Here is a 17,130-nt window from a genome sequence, read left to right as displayed (position 1 = left end):
AAAAAAAAAAAAAAAAAAAAATATATATATATATATATATATATATGCAACGAGATCTATTGTTCTTTCCTGGCTACTTGCTATTAGCCAGCAGCTCTGCTCAGCATTCTGGCTTATAAGGATTCCACTGTTGCCAGTGCAAGATGTTATATTCATCACACATTATATGGGAGTATTGCATGATAAATCATAACATATGAACAGACCATGCATTAAAGTAATCAGAGAATGCTTCCAGGCAGCAACTTTGTGACTGATCTTCAATTTTTATCCAGGGATAAACTGGTTGAATGTCTGGCATGTTACACTTTGTTGCACAAATTATGATTTACTTGCATATAACACAACTTCAGGCAGACGTTATATTTGTCTAAGATGACAAGATGCAAGTTGAGCATTCTTATGCTGTGGTGGCCAAGTCTCTGTATAGTTAATCCTTTTTAAGGCATTTCAGAAATAAAATTCCCATTGGGTGCAATGGGAGTTAGTGCCTGTGTTCTTTCCAACTAAGAAACTCTACAAGATCCCTTTTAAACAATCTGGTCCATAGAAACTTAAGTCTTATTTGCACAGGCAACTTAGCCTAACATTTGGAAATGACACTCAAAGTCTTCAGTTCTGCTATGCCCAAAGGATGAATTGTGTCCCAAAACATAGAAAAGAGTTGGATACTTCTGAACATGAAAAATAGACTCCCCTGACCTGCCCTCATTTGGTAACATTTTTTATCTAGATATATCTGCAGATGCTGTGTTTAGTAAAATACTTTAGTTTGAGTTAGGCAAATGATCACCTGGGCCTCTATTTGATTAGATCAAATTTCAACAGAAGGTGAGAAAACCTTTGTGTGTTTAAAAGATAATTATCTATTGATATATCTCTTTGTCGTGATCTATCAACCTCTTCAAGCATTCCATTTTCCTCCTCTCTTATGAGGAAAGTAATGGACAGTAATGGAGAATTTGATTTTACAATTAATTTGTGGCATGGGTGCCATTTCGTAGTTCCAGAATATATTATACATTAGCATTTAAGAGCCCAGGTTCTCTCTCTAATTGCACGCAAGTATTCATTATCTGAATTTTCAGATAAAGCCATCTCCTCCCTTCCCCTTTTTGTCCGTCTCCTCTTTTTGGCTCCTCACTTTGTGACAGTCCTCTTTCTTTAATATAAATAAATGCCCATGAGTGTCTTTCAAATCAGGTAACTTCATTTTTCTGGAAGTCAAGGTTACACAGCACCTTGTCTCTAATCTTAAATCACTATTTAAATGAGGGAAGTGGAGTTACTTCTAAGGAAGGAGTTCTCAGAACCAGTGAAGTTTATAATGTTTTGTAAACTTGCAACATTGTAATTACTACACCAACAATCACAATCACGGTGCCAGTGATTTCATAGATGATACAGGCACTCTGTCAATACTTTTATATGGCATATGTAGGAATCCTGCAAGTCCAGAAACTGGATGGCACTTGCTGATGGATGAAGAATGTCCAACTTAAAGTAAAACAGAGGAAGAGAAGGACATGGCGCAGTCTCCCTTGATCGAAAACCTGCCAACAGATCTCCACCACTCCCACAATTACTACACCCCACAACAGGGCCATCAGCATCCCTGCATCTTACATCTACACTTCCATAAATGTAATACATCTCATCCAGTGCATCAAATGCCCTGATGGAAAATACGTAGAAGAGACCAAGCAACAACTGCGCACCAGGATGAATGCACACTGGAAATCTATCAAAGACAGGAATATCCAGCTACCTGTGGGGGCACATTTCTCACAAGAAAACGACTCTCTCCCCAGTCTCTCAGTCCTGATCCTCAAAGGACACTTACAAAATACTTCCCAGAGACGAGCCTATGAACTCCACTTCATCAACTTCCTGGATACTAAAAATCATGGACTAAATATAGACATTGGATTTATGACACATTATAACTTGCCTGACATCTGACTCCCTACATATCTCTCCATTATTTATCCCCCTTCTCTCTCTTCTCCCCCCCTCCCCCCCGCCTGTCTCTCACCCATTGACTCCTCAATCTACATTTTCACCGACTACCTGTCTTGTATGCATACCAGCCCAGCCTCTGGCTGCTTTACTTTTCATTCCATCCAGGAAGAGCGCACACCAACTGCTGAAACTTCCTTAGCCTGCCGAAGGGTTTTTGAATCCGAAAGCTTGCTTACTAATTGTTTTCCAACTATTTAAATTGGTCTAATAAAAGATATCAGATTCACGCAAAGAACCTTGTCTGCCTCCCCAGGTACCTGTGCACTATTCAACTGCTACATTCATCCCCCTTTTCTCTCCCCACCCATCCAGCTGGTCTCTCACCCACTGACTCCTCAATTTACATGTTCACTGACAGCCTGTCTTACGTGTATACTAGCCTCTAGCTTCTTTACTATTCATTCCATCCAGGAAGAGCACACTTACCAACTGCAGAGGCCTCCTCAGCCTGACAAAGGGTTTTTAGACCAGAACATTTGCTAAAAAATTTTTTTCCAACTATTTAACTTGGTCTAATAAAAGATCAAATTCACCCAAAGAACCTTGTCTGCCCTTAATTGAAAGTACACATCCACAACTGGTCAAATAAATCCATAGATTTTAAATATTCTCTTGAATTTCCTGTTGAGGGTATGTTTTCACATGGAATCAGCTGTGAATAAACCAACTAGCTTCCCTTAGTCAGGTCTTTTTCATCTCACCTTGTATGCTAACATAGTGCAATGTATCTGGACAAGAAGCCCACAGGCACCTACGACACTTCTTAGTAGAAGACTGGAGGGCAGCATCACCTTCATAACAAAAGCCAGTGGAAGGAGAAAGCAGCCCTCCATTCTACACTGCCTCCCATAAAATTCTAAATCAAGTTCAAATTCTTGGTCCTTACAAGGTACTACATAACTTGGGCCTAGATCACTTCAAGGGCTGGGATGATCACCGTAGTCCAACTATGCTCCTTGGGCATAAGGGATGCTGCAATGAAGACAGCTCCCAGTGCTGACCTAAAACTGCCTAACAAATGCTCCCAGGGACTAAGGCCCAACATCAATCTCAGCACTATAGCGCAAATTTCTTTGCTTTTTCCCCAACACATACTAATGTGTTATGAAAAGAAAAAAACAACACTCTTGCCTACCTCCCTCCCCAGCCAAGCAAAACAGAAAACAAAACATAAAAAAAACCTTCTTATAACCACATTCTTCCCCAAGAGGATGGAAACACATTTGGCAGGTACAGTAACAATTATCGCATGCTTCAAGGTATTCAAATACTAGGATTTATAAGAACTTGACTAACATAAAAAACAGTTTTCAGCAGCCTTTTCTTTGCCACTATTTTCCCCATAATTAAAATAATTATTTTATAGTTCTAGAAGGACAACAGCTGCCGTCATTGTTCTACCCTTTCTTCTATCCCCTCTCCAAAAGCTTTGATCATTACATCCTAAACACTTAATAGTATGAATTGCAACCAAAACTCTCTACTAAACATGTTTATAGGATTTCAGATGATAAATTATAATTATGAATTTATTTCAGATTATAAATTTGATAATTTCCTGAAAATGCATCAAGACTCCAGCCAACATAAGTTGCCTAGGCTTCAGCTCTTTTCCCCCTTACCAAAGAATGGAAGACTAAGTCCTAATTTGTTGTAAGATATAAAAGTTAAAACATTTTTCAGTAAGGTTGCTGGAGCAGTGACCATCCAGAATATATATGAAACAAGGGTTGTTTGCATCATTTTTTAATCGCACCAACTCTCTAAGTGGGAGAGATGTTAAACAAATGTTAGAGCACAGGTAAGACAAAACACTGAACCTTGAAGTATAGTGGATATAGTGAAGGATAGTGGATCTAGAACTGTAGAGAGAGATGTGTTGGGTGCAGGAGGAAAGAAGAAAAGCCTCCAATTGTCCTATATTTAAGTTGAGGGTCAAATGCACATCAAGCCAATCAACTTCCTTCAAGATAGACTCTCCTGGGCTTCTGCTAATGACTATCCACATTCATCCTCTCGATGAGAGAAGAAAGTAAAATTTAATTTCCAGTTTTAGCCTAATTATCTCGATATGCTCTTGCTTGTAAGATGCCAACTTTTAAGTGGCTATGGTACATTTAACCACCAGTCAGCATGAGTAGCAGACTTCCCTCTCTCTCTCTTCTTCTTGACTGGTTGTATTATTTGTATTCTCACATGGACAACTGATTAAAGCTGTGTAACTGAGCTGAAAAGATAGTTGCAACCTAACTCTATCCTAACAACTTAAATGATTGCACAAGTTAAATGTCCCATAGCATGTAGTAAAAAAGAATTGCTTTACATGTGTGATTATTGAAAGTCAGATACTTAGCCCACTAAAGAACGTAAAACACTACAGTAGCCATAGCCTGTAGGATAAAGGATGGATGAATCTTGGAGAGAGGCTACTTATTTACACCTGTGATGACAGACTGTAGATCCCCACCTTCTACAAGTAACTATTCAGTGAAAGCACCAACTCCTGCTATGACTCTCCTAAAATGTAATACTGTCAGAACAGATTCTGCACTCTACTACTTGAGACGAAGACTAACAACATGCAGTTGAAAATAACCAAACCTCTGTTGATTATTCTAACTGATCTGGCTCAAGCCAGAAAATTTATGGAAGAAACTAAAATCTGACAAGATAAAGGAGCATGTAATAGAGTTATACATAATTAACCCTCAGCACCCATTACATGTACACAAATAGGATTGCACCAGTTTAGTTAAACTACTGCTACTGTGTGTAGATAAGATCTAATCAGCTATAGGACAGCTAAGTTACAGTTCTATCATGTTATTCTTGCTGCTGACACCAACAAGCCAGAAGTGCTAGTTTTACCATCCAAATAGAAGAGACAGTCACTAATTAAGACTTAAATGGAATGGAAGCCTAGGTTTCCAGCCTGCTTGCAGACGTTAAAAAAAATACAAACCAAACCCCACCCCACAAAAAACACACTTTACCAAAAGACGCAGCATGTTACTTCGATCTGGCTCTGCAGCGTCTGTGTCTGTATAGATTAGTTGCTTCAGTGGAGCTGCTTGGTGCTTTTCTACAAAGCCAATTCAATCAGCTATTAGATAAAGTACCAGAAAAGCCCTACTAAAGCGCCCAATCTATACAGATGTTGGGCGAGCCAGGTCCAACTAATGTGCTGCCTCGTCTGGGCATGTGCCGGGGGCAAAATTTAAAGCACTGCAGAGGGTTTTTTTGTTTGAAAGCAGCCTAGATGACAATCTCAATGTAAATCAGCAATTCACAACATTTGAACATTAACAATTGACCTTAGACTTAATCAAAGATAATTTTTCATCTGCACAAGGCTTCCTCCTAACTTAAAAAATTAAATATGCTGCCAGTAGATACATGTTGGAGATGTGATGCATAGCAGGCAACCCTTGGTCACATTTTGATCATGCCCTTTAATTACTTCTGGAAAGAAATTATAACTAAAGTTAACATGGTTTTGAACACAGCACTTGATACCTTTGGCAAATATGTATGTTCTTGGGTCTATCCTCAAGGAATTAAGATTGAATCCTTATAAAATTGCATACCTATAGCAGGCCTTATTAGTAACATGCAAGATTGTGTCCTACTTTTCAGTGTAGCGATATCTCCAAAGGCTCAAATGTGGTACAGTTGGAGACGGCACGGCTAGCATCTACGGAGAGAGTCAAGGTTAACAGGATTAATTCCTTCATGTTTAGTGCAACATTTTGGGAGGACTCTAGATTGTTGCTCATTGTATCCTTCTCTTCTTCTGTCCCTCCTTTTGTTCTTTTTCCTTGCATTGCTTATTGTTTGTGACATAGCTTATAGTGTACAAATTGGTATGTTTTTCTGATTTTTGTATTGCATCTTAAAAAAGTCAAAAACAATTACAAGGCAGCTGCATAGGAAGAAAGACTATTTGGAGAAGCAGGGTAAGCTCCTTCTGTAGGCTGTTTGAGATAGAAATGTGCTTATTTGGAGACAAAATTAATAGAACTGGACAGTTTACTTAGCAACACTGAGTTTTACCAGTAGATGGCACAGCAAAAAATACTGAAGATAGCAGCAGCATCAGTGCCAAATGTTTTGTCCGATTCCATTACACTATCCAGGGGCAGTACTAACTGCTGACAAACTGGCTGGCTCATGTTTACACACAGTATCAGCGACAGAGATAAAATAAAAGGAGGAAAGAAAAAAGGGAGGTGGGGGAGGAATGTTTGTTTTAATAACATTTGAAGCGTAACTGTGGCACCATTTCAGAAAGTCTGATGACAGCAACAGGACTCAAATTTACCTCAGGCCTCATGGCTGAGGAAGAGTTCCCTGAGGTCAAGTGAGTTAGGAATGGATCCACAGCTGACCAGAGCACACAGAGAAAGTCTGGTAATTGTCATGTCCTCATGGATTTCTCCAGAAGGAAGGAGTTTAAGAAGCAATTTTCTTGTTTCTGTTTCCTCTCTTAGTACTAAGTATAACACTCGACTAAGGCAGAAGAGGGCACCTCAAGGGTGCATCCAGACAAGCAGGAACGGGTTTTTCCCTGAGGACAAGAAGCAGTGGCACACCTTGTGCTGCTGCTACTTGTCCTTGGCAAATGCCTGTGTCATGTGTGTTCTGCTGCATGGTAAGTTACCCCGGGGGGTGTGGAACAGGAGAGGCTGGGGCCAGCAGTTGTGCTGGCCCCAGGAACCTTACCTAGGGTCCTGGGGGCCTCCAGGAGCTGCAGCCACAGCGGGAGCAGGAAGCCTGGCTGGCAGCCAGAGTGTGGTTCTGGCTGGTCAGGCTCTGGTTTTGGGTGGCACACGCTGCCGCAATGTGTGCTGCCCCACTTTTTTTTTTGGTGTGGATTTTTTTTATCCTAGGATCTCCCGGGGTCAAAAAGCACCCCCGTGCTGCAAAGTAGCAGCATGGGAAATGCCTGCATGTTCAGTGTGTGGAGCTGCAGACAGGTCTGTGGCACCACATACCGCACCTCTGCACTTGTCTGGACATGCCCCAAGTGTCCATCCATAACAACAGCTACCTGGTACAGAAGGAGCAAAACATAAATCCTGGTTATCTCAACCACACAAAGCCATGCGAGAAGGAAGAAAGTAGCATCTGTCACTACCTGGATCTGAATAACTTTTCTTTCATTCTCTTTTAAATGGCCTAACTATGCTAAAAATCAACTATACCACTATAACCTACTAACCAGAGAAAACAAGCACAGTGGGCATGTCCACATGTGCAATTAATGCAACTAAATAAACTCTGGAACAATTTAAGTCAGAGTAAACTAATCCCAACTTCACTGTCTACATTTGCGTTTAAGTGCATTCAGATACTATCCATCTTCAAATAGTACCTGTGTCTGATGGGACTATCCAATGGTGCTGTAAAAACACCAACCCAATTGCCGTGCACGTGTAGACAATAATGCTTTACTGTGCAGTAATCTACTGCATAATAAACTGCAAGTATAGATGCACCCAGTGTGTACAGCCCATGCAGAAGTTCCATCTAACTGTCACAGGAAGAAAGAAGTAATTTAAAGGCAGTTATTGCCATTCTTCTTTTTATATTACTTACTATGAAGCATGGATGCCACTATTCAAAAACACCCTCAGATCTTGCATGTATGGAGCATTTATCAAAAGTGGAATCCACATGACTACAAAGACAAGGAAGGCAAACATTCCATGAAGCTACACTTGTCCTCTCATGACATCAGTTTACTTCTCACAAAAATGATTCAGTCAAAACTGCCGGATTCCATAGTATGTGTTTTCATCCATGTATGTAAGAAAAAGTTCACAACCACATCTGAAGTCTGTTTGTGAACTGTGATCTGGAAAAGACTGCTTTAAGGAAACACAGAAAAAAAGATCTTTTAACACAAAAACCACAACACAATTACAGGTTTTTTGGTATTTTTATAAAATTTGCAAAGATACACCACAAATTACACACACTAAAAAAGCTAAATATGCACACATATCATTTGATGAAAAAGTGAAAGCAAAAATTCTATTACTTGTATATACAGTTTCAATCCCAATTTACATTTGCATCATTTTTATGGATAGGAGGCATAGATTAAACAAGTTTCAGATGTACAACTTCAGCATGTTGAAAATATGCTATTTAAAATGTTTGTAGGTAACAATTAATGTTAATACCTATTTTCCTTTTAAATTAAGACACTTCTAAACAGCTCAGTTTTGTATGGAAACTAACTACTGGGAAGGCCACTGCTATATGCTCATTTACAAATGTGTACATATTCATAATTGTTCTATTGAGATTCACAAGGCAATGAGTGGATTTTTTAAACAGATTTGATTTACATAAACCTCTGACATCCATTACAAGTTTAAAACTCAATGTAGGGATGTTGAACCAGTTAGGATACTCCCAACATTTAAGGCATCAGTGTTAGATATAACTTCTAGAAAGTTAACTTTACAGTTAACCTAAGGCCTTTCTGCAGTTAACTAGTATAGCAAAAATGAAATAATCCCCATCTTCCCCCCTACATTAGGAAAGAGAATGCATGCATTTCCACAGGTATACTAAATCTTCTGGATCAAAATAAATGAAAGAAATAACGAAAGTACAGGTGATAACAACTAATAAATTTTCCTACCTCCCATCACTAGTAACTAATGCTTAACATTTAAACATCTACATTTTATGAAATTATATTTAGACCTGTTTTTGAAATTTCATTTTTTGTTAACTAGCAGAATTTAAAACTGTAACTTCATTCAAATAGATTCTAAAATAGAGCAAAATATAAATTTATAATGAGTGCTTTAAATTCCCCTCAGAACTAAAATATTATATTAGTTGAAATGAAAATAGTCTTAAAAAATATCTGTTATACCTCTCTTGTACAGCATTTTACAAGCATAAAATAAAGCAAACTTAAATGAAAAGCAAAACAAAACAAGAACCTCTCTGAAAGTGAAAACATCTTGAATGTTATTTGCAATTTTATCAGCCTGCACAAACAGCAACTACATGTAGTGAATTTGGGACCATACGTAAATTAACATACCCTCTCTTCTGTGTATTTTACCTTTGAATAAAACCTTCCCTAAAACTAAACCAGTTGATGACGTCGACTCAGAAAACTCCATGCCTACCACAACACTAACTATGAAGGTTAAGCAGAAAGCAAAATAATGAACTAGACTCCACAAGTGCGCGCACACTTCCATACAGTTGCACATCCCGAGTGTGCTATATGCATACATATAAAAGATTTCCTTTTTAGAGTTAAATATTTAAGAGTGAACCTACCAACTTAGATTCTCTCTATATTTTAAAAATATACATATATGTAATCTTTTGGCTTTGATAAGTAAAAATATTAACCAACAAGGGGAAAATTTGGGTGAAGAAAGCTCAGTAAGTAACTTGGATATACCACACCTTCTTTAAGAAGCATGAGCTGAAATGTAAGGCATCCCCAGAAATTTTTTTGCATATAGTACAGGTATGCAGGTTTTGTAAACAACAGCTTGAGGAAAGCAATACTGAAGCCAAAGAGACATTTCCTCTGGATCTTTGATGATCCCAAAACAAAGAACTACTCGCTTAGGGAAAATATTTCAAACTTAATCTTGTGAAAGAGAAAAATGCAATCCTTTGTCTTCCTATACTTTTGTTTTTAATCACGCATTGTAACAGCTCCCCTGAAGATGCTATACTTAAACACTGATGTAAAGGATGATCTCAAGGGCACAAGCACATCTTACGTCTATTGCTCAGGCATGTCACCATTTATTGATTTTGTGGTAGCACTGTTGTGGCCTACGTTGTCACTAGACTCCTGTAGAGTATTCCTACTGGAAAAGTTTCCTGGGACCTGAGATTGATTGGCAGCTGAAGGTCTAGCAGCAAGCAGCGTCTTAGTAGAGGAATTAGACTGGTGTCTAGAATGACCAGTCTCCTCACCAATTACATTAGGAGGTCTTTTTCTTCCAGATTCTTCACTGATAGGAGGCTAAAAACAAGTAGACAAAATTATTACTGTTAGGAGACTGGGGCACATGACTTTTGAGGAGAGGCTGAGGGAGCTGGGCTTATTTAGTCTGCAGAAAAGACAACGGGGGCGGGGGAGGGGATTTGATAGCAGCCTTTAACTACTGAAGGGTGGTTCCAAAGAGGATGGAGCTAGGCTGTTCTCAGTAGTGACAGATGACAGAGCAAGGAGCAACGGTCTCAAGTTGTAGCAAGGAAAGTGTAGGTTGGTTATTAGGAAAAACTCTCTCACTAGGAGGGTGGTGAAGCACTGGAATGGGTTACCTAGAGAGGTGGTAGACTCTCCATCTTGGAGATTTTTAAGACCCAGCTCAACAAAGCCCTGGCTGGAATGATCTAGCTGGGGATGGTTTTGCTTTGAGCAGAACTAGATCAGCATTTCTTAACCTGTGGTTTGCAACCCAAAAGCGGGTCGCAACAATATATGAAAGGGTCATGAACAAAACTTCCAGCCTGCAACGGGTGACTGAATGTTTTACTTAGCCTAAGTGGCTTCCCAAAACAAGGCTTTAAATGCCTAGTCATTTATGGAAACTAACTTCTACATAAAACAGTATGGTTTAACTTCATATTCAGCCCATTTCACATTTTAATGGGCAGAAAATAAAAGTCAGAAAGTGCAAAGGCTGTCAGTGAAATTCACTAGACATTCATTATTTACTGAATTCCTATTTCTACGGGTTTAGGAATTATCTTCACTAAAATCAAAACAATAATCGAAGTTACACAGGTAGTTTAAAAAGCTGTCATCCATGTTTGTTAGAAACCTAAATTAGAAAATTTTCACTGTTTAGCAAATGTATTTATTGTTATTAATATTCATTCAACTGAGAAAGGAAAACGGATTCATCTTTCATTATTGTTTTCTTTCACATTATGGCTTCCATGCTTTAGCATTCTCCTAGGACCTTGGTAAAGCAATATTTAAAAATAAATATAAAACCATTTGAATTTTAAAACACATTTGGTTAACTGTCTGTTGATTTTAGGACTCACAAAATATTATATCCACAAAACCTGAGGCATGGTGCTAAAGCAGCCTAATAATTGAATCCTTTAGAAATAATACACTTATATAGAGTAGAGTAATCTGCTAAGCAAAATGTAAAACTTACATCAACTCTGAAGTCCTCCAATCTCTTAAAGTTACTGAGGTATTCTTGCAATTTGGGGTCAATTGGCGGAGTCTTATATTGAGAGTATTTTAGATAAGCCCAAAACTTTTCTAGGCCATACAGCTGACCTGACAACATAAAAAAAGAGAATTGTTGCCAGTTTTTCAACGTTTTAAAAGAAAAAATAGCTAACTGGGTAAATTTAACACTATTGTCCATATCCTAAACACCTCATACAAACTGGGAATTACCAGATTCATAGTCCTTTTTTGTTTCTTCTTGAAAATCCTTGAAAATCTCTTGCCTGAATTTTTTTTCCAGACCATAGCTGTAAAATCTGAACAAACACTCTAATCCATACCTGTGAACAGAGAACAGCGATTTCAAGAAATCTATGTTAAAACGCACATTATATTTCTCAAAGGATTCACAACATGTTCTGTTCTTCTTACACTTTAAGAAAAACTAAAATACTATAGTTTAATTAGTTGGCATCCATCTGATCATTTCTTTCCCAACACTTTTCATTAACTTATTTTAAGTTTTTCCTAGATGATACAAATATTCAAGAGCTAAAAAGAATGTTCTTTTGAAAAGAACTTTGTTCACAATGGGTCTGAGATGGTATCTCAGTCTCCACAACTGTGCATACATAAAAGGACGACGCAGAAGATTGTTGTTTTCCTTACATAATTCAGGATTGATTGTTTTAACTTTGAAGTAAAGGAACGTAGGGAATATACAAGATGCCAAGAGCTGACATTATCCTTTAAAGATTCTTCTCCATGTTTGAGACAACCACTTTGTGGAATAATCCACGCTCTTAGCAAGTCAGTCACTTGCTTTGAAAGTGTCAGCTGGAACCTGTAAAAGCTAAGCAAAGCCTTCAGCTTCTCTGTAGTCCTTTACTGCTGGGAGACTTCCTGCCCCCACGCCTCCCAAGGATCTTGAACATGCATCTGTTACAGCAAAGCCCCTTGATACCCAGCCTATGTACAGTACCTAGGAAAATGAGGTCTGGTCCATTAATAGAGCTCTCAGAGCTCCATCCAGCAAAACTGCTGTGGGATGAATGCCCCCCTGAAAAATATCTTTGGCTCAAATCCATATTCCCTTCAGAGGTATGTACCTAAATAATTTCACTCTTGTTTACGGGTTTGTAGCTTGTAAGACACTGCAGGAGTTTGTGAAGCTGCATACATTTAATGAAGAAACCTTTGATCTTTTTCAGATCAAGTCACACCATATGCTTTGAAACAGGTATAGTAATAGACTAACTAGGTAAAAGGGCATGGCTGAGGCAATCTCCTAACTGTTGATACCCAGCTGCCACATCATCACCTGGGACTGCTGGCTTCTAGTATGCTTAATGCAACCCTTCTGGTGTTCTAATTTACATAGTGACAATCACACCAGCCTACAGACGGATCAGAAATATGAATACAAAAGTATATTAGAGCCACATTTGCATTCCTTTCGCTGAACTGTACTATGCATTCCTGACAAAATGTCCATTCAGTCTCAGTATGTCAGGACTTAAATATATCAATGCTTCCTGATTTGATTATGGAAATAAAGAGATGATGATCAACATTTTAATTCTGAAAGACCATTTTTCTAAAACAGGGGATATTTAGAAAAAAAAAAAAAAGAGGGGGCATTTTTTTTTGGGGCCAAGTTAAAAAAAAAAAAAAAGAAGAAGTGGCAATTTTCTTTGTGGTCAAGTTGCAGAACAAGAAACATTTCCCCTAATTTTAATTGAGGTAGAAACATTCTGACTTACAGAAATAATATCTTATTGCCACAAATAAATATGGGGTTACATTAACAGAGGCAAAAATTAATATAATAGTTTAGCATGAACTATAAATTAGAGATCCAAGGATACTGTATGTCTAATGTTGTATGTGGAAACAATCACCAGCTCCTATCTGACTAACCGCATTTTCTCTCCATTCTTGTTGGGTACATTAAAATAGCACCTGGTGTTAAAGTGAAGTACACAAACCAATATTTTGAAAGCATCAACTGATACCATTACAAAAAATGTCAGGTTCTTTCAGTTACACACATGAACTGGACATTTTAAATGGAAGGTAGAAACAAAAATTAATCCTAACTTATGGAACAAATGTATTACCTGTAGTGCTCTTTTGCATCATCTAGAGCAAGCTGTCTGAATTCCTCATACATTTTCTTGTTAAAGTGATCTCTGAGAAAAAAGGACCAGAAACGAAAGAGTGTGTTCATTTCTTGGGACTGGCCAATTCCCAAACGTTTCCTTTCTAAAGAAAAAATAAATATAAAGTCAGTGACAAAACAACTCAACGTTTTAATTCAGTATTTGTGCAATACACAGTAAAAGCTCAGTGTGAATTTAAAATTTTAGAAAAAGTATTACAAATCATTCTGAGTCTATTCCAATTTTCTTAATTCACCTAAAAATAAAAATCCATTAAATACTTCCTCTCGGGTGCCTACCTGAAACAAGATCAATGCTGTTCGAAAATAGTAACTGGGGCCCCTGGCAAACATTAATATTATCAGGTATTGGGATCTGAGGAATGTTATGCCTCATGCCAAAATCCACATCATCTTACAGGGCCATATGCAAATAGAAGGACACACCATTTTTGGGATCTGAAATAAAATTCCTAAGGTCCCACTCATGCAACAACTGGTGCAGGGAGCCTGGCATAAGTGACCTAAGTCCCCCATGCCAGGTTCCCAGCACCTGGATCCTTAAAGGTCATGGGCTGCCTCTGGCGATTGGAAAGGGGGCAGCACCAGTATTGGACATGGGACCTGGTGCTGCCTCTTGGGATTGGGCACTGGGCTACCGGTTCTGGGACCCAGGGATCTAGCAGAGTGGATGAGGGGAAGAAACTGCGTCCCCAACCCTGGCTGCTATCCTTGCATTCAGCTGAGCACTATAAATGTAATGTTTAAAGAAAGCTAGAAATGTAATGTCTGCCAGAGCCCTTAAAAACCCAGATTCAAAAGCTAAAAATCTCACCAAATATTTTCCACTTACACAAATGGAAAAAAATAATGCCGAGTCCATAAGAGGCATAAATGGTGATTTTCCTGAAACTTGTCAATTAATTTAAAAAGGAAATCAGCAAATACGCATCAATTATCCCAGTGGTTCTCAATCTTTGTACGTGTCTTGGGAAAAATGACAGCTCTTAGGTTTTCTTTTTTTTTTTTTTTTTTTTAAATGGCTACAGAAAAATAAAGGAGCAATTTTTCTTTTGCAAAGAACTCAGATCACAACAGGGCAGTATGTTTTTGACATTATGGACTCCTTTTGAAAGCTCTGGGTTTATCTTGTGTATCTTGCTTGCTGTGCAGGATGACATGGGTCCACAATCTGGATCTGGCTTGTTGGCCTCTTCACGAGTCCAGAAAGCTGGGTTTATCTTGTAAATCTGGGTTTATCTTGTGAATCCTGCAATACTGATTGCCAATAAGGCTGTGTGAAATTTCACCAAGTGTTTCGTTTTGAAGTTGTTTCAACGCATTTCTAGCTTGAAACAGCAAAATCTAAACAAAACAAAAAGCTTCAAAACAGCTTCAAAACTAAATGATGGCACTAAATGTTTTGAAAGTTTCAGAACGTGTCAAGTTTCGAAGCAGCAGGCAGGAGGCAGGGGAGAGCCAGGGCTGCGCTCTGAGCAGCTCTGCAGCCCCATGAAGCTCAGCCTAGCGGCGGGAGGCAGAGCGCAGCCCTGGCTCTCCCTGCCTCCAGGCTTCACTCAAAACAGGCTCCACCAGCCCCACAGAGCTCAACCTCCCCTCCCAGTGCTGCCAGATTCCTCCCTGGGAGTGTGGGCCCCCAGATCTGCACACTGGATAACAGGAGGCTGCTGCTGCTACCTGGGGCCAACGGCAGCATCAGTTTTCCCCAGCGCTGGGCATGGGCTGCGGCCAGTACTCGTCCCAGGTGGCGGCAGCAGCCTCCTGCCCTCCAGTGCAGATCTGGGGGCCCACACCCATGGAAGGAATCCAGCATAGCCCGGCAGCCCTCCTGGGGGTGCAGGCCCCTAGATCAGTGTGCCAGGTGAGAGGAAGCTGCTGCTGCTGCCGCCAAGTGTGACAAATTTTGCTTTGAACAGTTTGACGTGCAGTTTCCCAGAAACCTCTGCACCTTTCTCCTTGAAACTTGGCAGGCTTCATGCCCTCAGAAGGGGCTACCATCCCTGCAATTATCATCCATATCAGGCATGAAATGACAATATTTTAGGCATTTTCATGATTCCCCATTATAGCCTATGGGCAAAACGGCAAAACAGTTTTAATGAAACTCTGCCCCTTCAAAACGGTGAAATGGACATCGAAACGAAACAATGGTGTTTCATACGGCCCTGATTAGCAATACACAGCACAGATCACAAGGCACCCTGGCTGAGAATCACTGAAGAATTTAATTTCTCTCTCAGAGGTTTTCTCCAAGTTATATGAAAAGCAAATAGTCCCAAAATGTATCCAAGATAAAAAATGACATACATTTCAGGGTAAGGTTACAGTAGGTACCAAATAATTATGGTAATCTGCTTTTTTCAGGAGATCATGCAAAAGAAAAAGAGTGTAGAAAAAAACCTGTAGTATTATATAACAACTTATTTCTGCCAACTAAAACTTTATGGATATATCTAGCATCTTACCCATCAGACACCTTCGACGGTATTTGTGGTAGATTTGTTGTGTAAAGCCATTTTCCTTTAAAAGTTCATGAGAAGGATGCTGAAATTTGGGAAGTGAGTGAGGGGTACACCCATAACTTCCTGGAAGGGGGACACCTTCTGAGGGTGAAGCATTTGAACTGCTGTGGAAATAAAACCAAGTATTTGATTTCTAAGGAAAGGTTACATTTGTTCAAACTCCACATTAAGAGGCATCCAGTTATCTTGCTTTAATTACCCTGAGTTGTTGGAGCAGCTTATGCAAGTACCACTGTTACCCCCAAGCATCCTTTTCCTACTCACACTAATAATAAAAAAAGAAATCTTTGCTGGACACTGAGAGATCAAGTACATAGAAAGAAATCTAGAATGCTGACAATACAAAGATCTTAGGGCCTAAACCATATGTCATGAGGTCATCTCCCAAGAAGAAATTTTTCTTGTTTTGTACTGGTAAATTAGTTTGGACCATATAATCCAAACACTGGACTCAAATACAGAATGCTAAAAAGGAGTTTTATCACAATTTTGCTGAAAACAGATTAGGAAAAGAGCTTGTAAATCAGAAAATTAAATTGAACCAGACTGGACTCTTTCATGGGGGAATCAAGATAACCTAGCCAGTAAGACGCCACCGGCAGAGCCACATCATCCAGCCTGTGGGACTCCCCATGGGTCCAGAAATTTGGCAGTGTGGCGAGCAGCCATATTAATTGCAAAGGCTTGTAGAGCCACAGCAATTAACCCAGCCTCTGCACATCCTGCTGCCAAATTTCTGGACCCGTGAAGAATCCAACAAGCCAGATCCAGATTGTGGACCCATGTCATCTGGCCAACAGCGCCAAAAACGAAGCTGTAGCTTTAAGGGATTAGCCACCACCAAATTCCAGCCCTGCTGAAATTCAGGTGACATGATGCTTCACACCTGGAGTCCAGCCCACAGGCTGGCACTGCACCATTCATCTGGCATATGAGATGAGTGCAGCATATACCACAACTAGTATTATACAGATTATTCAATGCAACACACAAAGGATGTTGTTATACTCATCTAATTTACCTCTTAAAACATACAATAAGCCCCACATAAAATTAGGGGTGCACTGATAGAGATTTTTGGGGCCGATACCTGATATTTAAGGAGGCATATTGCCCGATACTGATCTGATTTCCAATATAGGTACCTCCAGGTGGTAAGTCCGGTGTGGTGGAAGGGGAGGGGTGTGGCGGGGGGGGGGGGGGAGAAAAGG

At 39.4% G+C, this 17,130-nt stretch overlaps 1 protein-coding gene and 1 long non-coding RNA gene across 2 annotated transcripts in view; both read right to left on the bottom strand.

Moving 5' to 3' along the window:
• Positions 1-7,949: 7,949 nt before the first annotated feature.
• The window catches only part of LARP1B (La ribonucleoprotein domain family member 1B), an 86,665-nt gene continuing 77,484 nt past the window's right edge, over positions 7,950-17,130 (bottom strand). The window contains exons 16-20 of the mRNA XM_019521828.1: positions 15,863-16,023; positions 13,336-13,480; positions 11,447-11,556; positions 11,196-11,323; positions 7,950-10,042 (exon numbers count right to left, since the gene is read on the bottom strand). Of these exons, the coding sequence (XP_019377373.1) occupies positions 9,797-10,042; positions 11,196-11,323; positions 11,447-11,556; positions 13,336-13,480; positions 15,863-16,023 (790 nt within the window). The 3' untranslated portion in view covers positions 7,950-9,796. The remainder of the gene's footprint in view (positions 10,043-11,195; positions 11,324-11,446; positions 11,557-13,335; positions 13,481-15,862; positions 16,024-17,130) is intronic.
• LOC109301147 lies at positions 12,383-12,823 on the bottom strand. Its single transcript, XR_002098444.1, has 2 exons — positions 12,593-12,823; positions 12,383-12,507 (listed from the first exon to the last, which is right to left on the bottom strand). It is a non-coding gene; the product is annotated as an uncharacterized LOC109301147 (long non-coding RNA).

Source organism: Gavialis gangeticus, unplaced genomic scaffold (assembly GCF_001723915.1).
Source record: "Gavialis gangeticus isolate Ggan-Ray unplaced genomic scaffold, GavGan_comp1, whole genome shotgun sequence".
NCBI lineage: Eukaryota > Metazoa > Chordata > Crocodylia > Gavialidae > Gavialis > Gavialis gangeticus.
Note: the sequence above shows the minus strand (reverse complement) of the source record. Positions and strands in the feature narration are given on the sequence as shown.